This window comes from Spermophilus citellus, assembly GCF_964194105.1.
Source record: "Spermophilus citellus genome assembly, chromosome: 12".
Lineage (NCBI taxonomy): Eukaryota > Metazoa > Chordata > Mammalia > Rodentia > Sciuridae > Spermophilus > Spermophilus citellus.
In genome coordinates this window covers 125,540,320-125,548,322 of record NC_138198.1, presented here as the reverse complement: position 1 = coordinate 125,548,322, position 8,003 = coordinate 125,540,320, and the positions used below count along the sequence as shown (strand labels likewise).

The window sequence follows — 8,003 nt, the reverse complement described above, 5'->3', positions numbered from 1 at the left end:
AGAGGATTTCGCTCTGGGTGTTTGGGTGAGAGCTGGACCAAGGCGGTGCAGGGTGCTGAGTGCGGGGCTGGGGATGCGGGCGGCGGGAAGGCACACCGAGCCCCGGACGACTGCTATGCACACAGGCCTTAGGGCGTTGGCAACGCTGGGCTTTGCCCTCCGGAGTCTGGAGGAAAGGCCAGGGCCAAGAGGTCCCGCCAGCGATGCGCGCTGTGGGCGCGCTGGGCGCAGCAGCTGAGAAGCCCCAGGCAGCGGGCTTCGCGTGGTGCGGCTTGAGGACTCGGTGCGGCTCAGTCCGGGCGCGAAGCTTATGGGTTAGAGGCACCGGGCGAACGCAGAGTGGGACGCGGCGCGGTGCGGCCGCGGGGCGCGCGGGCGCGGGGCGTGGTGTGTACCGGGAGCCCGCGCGGGCCGGCGCGGGAAAGCGGCAGGGCGGGGCGGCGCGGCGCGGTTATTGGCCACGCGCTGGGAGAAAGGGTCGCGCTCCGAGTCCTCCTCCCGCCAGCTACCGCTCGCCTCATTTTCTCTAAGCAGAACAACTTCGCGGACAGCTGTACTCGCCCATCATGGATGTTCCAGGTAACCAAATCCCGGCCCTACCCCGCCAGGATCCTCGAGTTAACTGCCCTCTTGCATGCATTTTCATGAGGACCATCACAAGTCTATGTTCTACGGAGAGAGAGAGAGAGAGAGAGAGAGAGAGAGAGAGAGAGAGAGAGAGAGAGAGAGGAGGGTGAGGGAAGAATATCGCAATCATCTTGCATGGGGACTGAGGACAGAGAATATTTATCGAGAATAAACTTCTCTTGTTCTTAGAAAGAACACTGGAAGAGTTGTTCTGAGGCTGAGAGCCGTGAGGAGGCAGGCATCTTTGCGTTTTGCTTCTTGGCTGGGTATCGGAATGACCTGTCTGGTTTAATGAAAGAGGGGACAGGGTGAAAGTGCCAAAAGGCATATAAGTTAGCAGAAATTTACAGGCGAAGAGCGGACGCGGGATTCAGAAACAAGGGCTGGAAAATCAGCAAAGCCTGGGATTCCTGATGGTGGAATCCTCAGCTCTTTGCAGGAGAAGAATCCAAGAGGTGGACCCCAAGGGGGCTCATCAGTAGCCCTGGGATCCTTGGGGGTGGGTCTTGGCTTTAGTCTCCCCCGCACCCGTCTTTCTCCTCTCTTTCCTTTTTATCTCATCTTAATCCCATTCACCCTAAGGAGATTCTCGGGGTTTGTTCTTTGGGTAGAAAATTGAATTATTATTATTTTTTAAAACGAGCTGCCACAAGACACCTTCTTATGGAAAAATAGAGGGTTAAAGGAAAGGCAGGGAAAGGAGGTGGGTTGTTTTTTTTTTTTTTTTTTTTTTTTTGGTTTGACTTTCAAGAAAATGACGCTGAAATGAAGACGGTAAATCAGTTTCTTTTTCTTTATCCGCTTCTTAAAACCCCCTCTTCCTTTAGCTGAGCGGGCAGGGGGCGGCGCTGACGCCCTCTCCAGGGTCTTGGACTCTGTCTTAGCAATGAGGTTCTGCAGCATCGCGGGTCCTTGACCTCACGCACCTCTGCGCGAGCCACGCAGGAGCCTTCACCGACGCGCAGCACCGCGCGCTCAGGCTTTCTCTGAACCTGTTGGGCCAAGTCAGGGATGGGGGTAGTTGTGCTCAGACCAGGGGGACGGCCTTCCGGAAGGGAGCCCAAGAGCCGCTGGCATTGCTCCCCTCCGCCCCTCCCCCTAGCCTTGCCTCCCTACCTAAGGGTTTGGGTTCTTTGCCCTGACAGGTCCGCTGGCACCCTCCTTCTGAGAACTCCCTTGGCCTTGACCAGGAAAGCAGGGAACCGAGGCCAGAGAAGGCTACTTCTGTCCCGGAGCGATCCTGCGCGCTCCCTGGCGCTCTTCCAGCCCACGCCTGCCTCTGCCTTGCGCGCCGCCCCCCAGCCCAGATGCCGGCGCCGGGCCGGGGCCCCCGCGGGCCGCGGCTGACCATGCCCGGGCACCGGGGGGCGCTGCGCGAGCCGGCCGACTGTGGCTCCTGCCTGGGGGCGGCACTGGCCTTGCTGCTGCTGCTGCTGCCAGCCTGCTGCCCGGTGCGGGCGCAGAACGACACGGAGCCCATAGTACTCGAGGGCAAGTGCCTGGTGGTGTGCGACTCGAGCCCGTCGGCGGATGGCGCGGTCACCTCCTCCCTGGGCATCTCCGTGCGCTCTGGCAGCGCCAAGGTGGCCTTCTCTGCCACACGGAGTACCAACCACGAGCCGTCGGAGATGAGCAACCGCACCATGACCATCTACTTCGACCAGGTCAGCCGGCTCGCTTGCCCACCCGCCGCCGGGGAGGAGAAGGCGGGGCAGGGGGCCAGAGCTGAGGTTCCCCTTTCTCGGACCTGGAGTTCCCTGGAGCTCCCTCCTTTCTGCTCTGCCCTACCTTTTGGCTCGCTGTTCTCTTTCTATTCACTCCTTTTCCACATTGCAGCATTCGTATTCTTAAATTACCAGTTTACTGAGCACTTGGATTACTGAGAATCCCTTAAAGATATCAAAGATAAAGGTCCTGTAAAACTGATATTTGAAATATATTTCCCAAAAGGAAACATTGCCAGTATTACTTTTTGCTGAGGGTGGGTGGCTGGGGGCGGTTGATGATCTTCAGGCAGTCAGGTGCCAATCTAAGGGCTGAGTGCATTCCCAACTCCTCCATTCAGAAAAGGGATACTCCAAAAGCCTAGCCCACATCACAGAAGAGATGTTTATTTTAGAAGATGGAGTAGGGAGAAAAATAAGTGAGGAAGGTTGTAGGGGAAAGAGCAGGAATCATTATATAAATACAAAACAAAGTAACATGGCTATGTAAAAACAAGGTATAGAAAATGAAACATACAGTATGCAAATGCCCTGTACACAATATGTCAATATGTAATTTAGCTGTATAAATAAGAACAAAGAGCAGTGACTTACTTTGCTGCAAGTCACTTAACTTCTGTCACTGGGTTCCAAGCAATCAAGACTCAGACAGGGTCAAGCCTTTGCAATTCTTTCTCTAGGTGATTGGTGTTAAGGGTTGAAGGTTATGACCATCCTTTTGTGTCCTTCCGGGTTGATTCCTATTCTTTTTCAGAAACAAATTAAAAAGCCTTTTAGTGTTTTCCAAACTTTACCTCATCAGCTAATCCTTTTGCCCAAGCACTTCCCACACAATGGAGCACTGGGCCATCCCTGAGCATACCTGTGCTCCAGGAACACTTTCTGGTGGCTTTATTGTCTCCACCAGTCAGCTCCAGAACCTAATAGCAGGCACACACACACCTGGCCTCTTTTAGGCCAGGGTATTCATTTTGTAAATCTTATTAAGGATCTTCTGTTTGAAGGGGTGTGTTTCGGAGGGAGGGGGAATTTTTCTTTTATGTTTTTATTTAATTAAGATATAAAAATATTTTACTCATTTCCAAATCTTGGAGATAACAATGAAAGAGCATTCGGGAACTGTGTGCTCTATTAATAAGTTGTTCTCTATGTGCTATTATTTTGTAACTATTTTTCATTTCCCAATGTCTTACCAATAGCTTCCACGGCATTTCCACATCCTCCGTTTCTTTGGGGTGTCAAGAACACGGTGATGAAGGGCAGGATCAGTAGTAATAGAATTCTAATTTACAGATAAGGAAACTGAGCAGGGCTAGGTCTTAACTGAGGTCCACTTTTCAGGGCCAGGATGGGTGTCCTTTCATCTGCACCAATGCTGTAAATTTGCCAGTTTTCTAAATTCCGAACTGAGGCGAAGGAGCAACCCTCGGGGGCCCAAGTGGGGAATTCTTTATTCTCCTTTAAAGCATTGTGAGAAGACTGAGAGCAGGGGCCCTGGAGGGCTTCCTCAGGGCCCAAGTGGGTTGAGGGGAGGGTCCAGGACACTGGGGAGTTCCCCAAACTGCCCCAGCTTCACACATTGCCTTTAGGGTCGCAGCTGTTCACTTACAATGAGTGTGTAAGAAGTAACCACCAGAGTTACTCAGGCTGAGGCTTATTTTCTGATCAGATGATGAAGTCTTGAATCTAGGGTGTTGTTGCTGTTGGCTTTCTGTTTTAGAAACCAAAGTGCCAGTGGGCCATTTTATTATTTTTACTGAATTATAATTTGTATATGAGGAGGGACGGGGGCGGGATCTGGACAGATTGGCCAGATTATGTCTAGAAATGTCTGAAAGGGGGTTGGGTCATAACTGGGAACCTGCCATTCTACCAATTCTGCTATGATACTGTAACCCTCTGGTTCCCTCATATTTGAGGAAATCCTTTGACAGGCTCATGTGCTCTCCTGTCAGGTGGCTAATTCTCTCATTTATTTTCTTGCATGTGGTAGGATTCTCTTAGTTTGAGCTGTGGGTGCCCAAGCTACCAGTTCAATTCTTTTTATTTATTGAAACTCATCTGCATGACACCATTGCTCAACTAACAGGTAAAACAGGTTGCTCAGAGGAAAGTGAGGAGAAGCAGGCCGCAGTCCACGTTTACTGACAAAGCTCTTTCATTCGGTATGCATTATTGAGCACCTACTGTGTGATGCCAGGGGCTGGGAAATGGGGGGGGGGCACATCTCAGAGACCACTGCTTCCCTGGGGGCAGGTGGAGTTAGGTCCTGGCTTCCTTTTATGGCAGCAATCTCACTGAATCTGCCTCTTGCTCCATGGCCCTTTCCCCCACATCAGGTATGGAACTGTGTTTGTGAAACAAAGCATCATGTTGAAGGTGTGGTAGGTAACCCACAGATCTCAGGAACAGACTTGAGCTGCTGCTATTTACCAAAGGGACTGTCTCCAGTCCCTTTCTCTCTGCCCTGACTCCAAGCATATCAAATTCACGCTCATTTTCTGAATGCATGAATAAATCATAGTTGAAAAATCTTTAAAAATGATGATATATTAGAATAACTTTGAAATCGGTTCCTGCTGCAGGATGGTATAACTTCAGTTCTGCCCGCTTCCTGGAGAGGCCTCGCTGAACCGAGCCAGTGTTGCCGGCTGCTCTGCATCAATGCAGGAAACCGGTGTCAGTGGTTGCCTGAGCATCATTAAAACAGGCTGAGCAGCAGCTGGCTGTTAGTACTGTATTCCCTCTTCTTTTTCAGGTCTTAGTAAATATCGGCAACCATTTTGATCTTGCCTCCAGTATATTTGTAGCTCCGCGAAAAGGGATCTATAGCTTCAGCTTCCATGTGGTCAAAGTGTACAACAGGCAAACCATCCAGGTGGGTAGCTTTCATAGGGGGGCTCATGCAGTCTGGTTAATGATTTCTCACTGCTGAAGGCCCATTCCTTGGCTCTGTGAAGCTGAGGAACTAAGGAACTGGGCTCTCCAGAGGTGCTTGGCCCTGAGCTCACTGGGGATCCTCTCCATCAGGCCCCTGGTGTGGGCTCTAAGGATGGGGGTGGGGAAGAAAACAGCAGGTGGGAGTGGGATTCTTTATGGTCTGCTGAGCTTTCCCCTCTGCATTTTAGGTCAGTTTAATGCAGAATGGCTACCCAGTGATCTCAGCATTTGCAGGAGACCAGGATGTGACCAGAGAAGCGGCCAGCAATGGAGTCCTGCTGCTCATGGAAAGGGAGGACAAAGTGCACCTTAAACTGGAGAGGGGCAACCTTATGGGGGGCTGGAAGTACTCCACGTTCTCGGGCTTCTTGGTTTTTCCTCTATAGACTCAGCCCCCCCATGATGGGGAAGTTGCAATCTGGACACAGGAATCCCCCCTTCATAACACCCTCAACTTGCCAGAATAGGACAACACATTTCCAGCCTCTGTCAGACTGTTGCGGTCCAAGAATGATTTCCTCCTAAATCTCCAGTATTTTCTTTGAATATTGACAATTCCTCGGGAACCTGGCCTCTAATTAGTTTTAGACGACAAGGTCTTAAGGAGAAATGAAATTATCGATTTGAGCAGTTTGTACCTGTGATTGTAAAGTCAATATTGGATTCTATTGTTGGGACCATTGACTTACCTTCTTTTGTTTGTACATTGTGTCATTGTCCCGGTGGCAGGAGCACTGCTGTGGACCCCAGGATGGACTGCAGGTTGCAGTCAGGGCTCAAAGCAAGAGCCTGGCAAAGAACTACCCGTGGGACAGTCCTTGACCTGTGTCCCCTGTGTGTCTGTAGAGCCTTAAGAGGAAGAATGGCTTCACCCTCATTCTGTACTTTTCCCCTGGGTGGATGGGAGGGGGCAGGGTACTGTGAACCTGTCAGGAAGTGCTTTATCCAGAGGAGCCAAGTGTGCAAGACTGGACTGACTGCAGTTTTGTTTTGTATTGTTTGTTTTCTTGAGAAGCTTTATTTTCTTTGCACACGGGCCCTCCATCCTTACCCCACTTTTAACTTCTGCGCTGGGGTTGGGGTGGAGGGAGAAAATGTATGCTGAATTCATGGATGAGATAAAACAAAACAAAACAAAACCTGTATATTTTGTTTTGAATGAGACCTCACCAAACCAAAAGTATCTGTCTATCAGAGTAACAACAGCAAATGGACAAGTCTGCTTTTTCTTCCTGAGAGAGTCTCTTAGATGCATCTTTAGAACTCGCAACCTGGATTTTATTTATTTATTTATTTTTTATTTATACTTGGAATCCTTTAAGAACCTGGCATTGCTGGGTGGGCCTGAACTGTGCTGCTTGTGGCGCTGTCGTGACCAGATCCCCTCAGCCCTGTTTTCCTGGAGTGCTTTACATTGTTTGGATCCACCTTGAGAGAGCACAGTGATCAGGTGCTACAAAGAAGACAGGATCAGCCCCTCTTCCTTGGGATCTTCTTTTAATCTGCTAAGGAAAGGTCTTGGTTGACACTGGGGCAGGCACCTGGCAGGAAACCACTTGGAAGCCACAGCAACTAAAGGTATTGGTCAAAGCACCCGGGAGCGGTTTTACAAGTGCTTTTTGTGCAACACTGTTATTAAGACACAGCTGAGAGATGATGGGTGCAGGGCTCCTATGCCAAGGAAGTGTCACTAATCCCAAAGCAATCAAATATGAGACCTCAAACAGGATGTTAATTTGTTCTTTGTGTAACAATGTAACCAAAATATTGATAAAACTCACAATTTAAGATTCAGAATAAATGGGTTTGATGTCTGGCTTGCTCTAATCCCTCTGTATCGTCTCCCAACTGTCAAAATAATTGGGGAAGTAAAGGCCAAGTGTCAAGGACTTGGGGACTTTAAAATCCATATGGTGCCTCTTTTAAAAGTACGCACACAAACACACACCCCTGTATGCAGATGCAGCTGTGGGTCTGGTGGGTATTGCATACTTAAATACATTGAATTTTTACTTGCAGTATTTTTGAACAGGAAGAGTTTGGGGAGAAACACAGAGGTGATAGCGTTAAGAAGGTTTTATGGTAGGCTGTCCGCTGCCATCACACGATCTCAGAAGTGGTCCAAGAACCAATCCAACAGTGACAGCTAATTTAATAAAAGACAGCAACACTGGGAGTCACAGGAGTCCTTTCCAGACTGTGTGCGGATGGGAGGCCTTGGGTTTTCAGTGCACCCAGTTGGGATTACGAAAAGAGGTTTGACCAAGGGTCTAAGTTTTACTGTCCTTAAGTGAAGAACACAGTAAAACACAGAATTTGATTTGAGTCCAAAGTTTGTGAGGAAATAAATCAACCAAAAGTCTTGTAGAGTCCTTTGTTTCTGTGAGTAGGAGACTTACTTCCCGGAGTGGGCATTGTTTATTAATGCTGGGGACAGAAATAGAAGGCAGCTAGCTGGAGTGTGCGCCCTTTGTTGTTTTCAGTTATTTGAATCCTGTTTCACTCATTTCCTTAACTTTGTGTTCAGTTTAAAACAAACAGGAAACCTCATTAGAGGACAATATGAGTACTTGTTACTTTTATCCCTTAATATATAAATATGTGTATTTGTTTGTATTGATACCTTTATTACATGCTGATTGTTATTGGGTTATACTGTCTAATAAATAAGTTATTCAATTGACCTATCTAAAACTAAGTATATTTCAGGAG

The 8,003-nt window shown here is 48.9% G+C and overlaps 1 protein-coding gene across 1 annotated transcript; it reads left to right on the top strand.

The window, feature by feature from the left end:
* Positions 1-339: 339 nt before the first annotated feature.
* CBLN2 (cerebellin 2 precursor) lies at positions 340-7,003 on the top strand. Its single transcript, XM_081262856.1, has 4 exons — positions 340-579; positions 1,773-2,291; positions 5,110-5,229; positions 5,480-7,003. Exons 1-4 carry the CDS (start codon positions 571-573, stop codon positions 5,675-5,677), a joined length of 846 nt encoding a protein of 281 aa, XP_081118982.1. The 5' UTR covers positions 340-570; the 3' UTR covers positions 5,678-7,003.
* Positions 7,004-8,003: the final 1,000 nt, after the last annotated feature.

Excerpts from the sequence above, each read along its gene's own strand:
- CBLN2 (XM_081262856.1), top strand. Across the intron at positions 2,292-5,109 it reads TGACCATCTACTTCGACCAG|GTCTTAGTAAATATCGGCAA; the intron begins GTCAGCCGGCTC and ends CTTCTTTTTCAG. Across the intron at positions 5,230-5,479 it reads ACAACAGGCAAACCATCCAG|GTCAGTTTAATGCAGAATGG; the intron begins GTGGGTAGCTTT and ends TCTGCATTTTAG.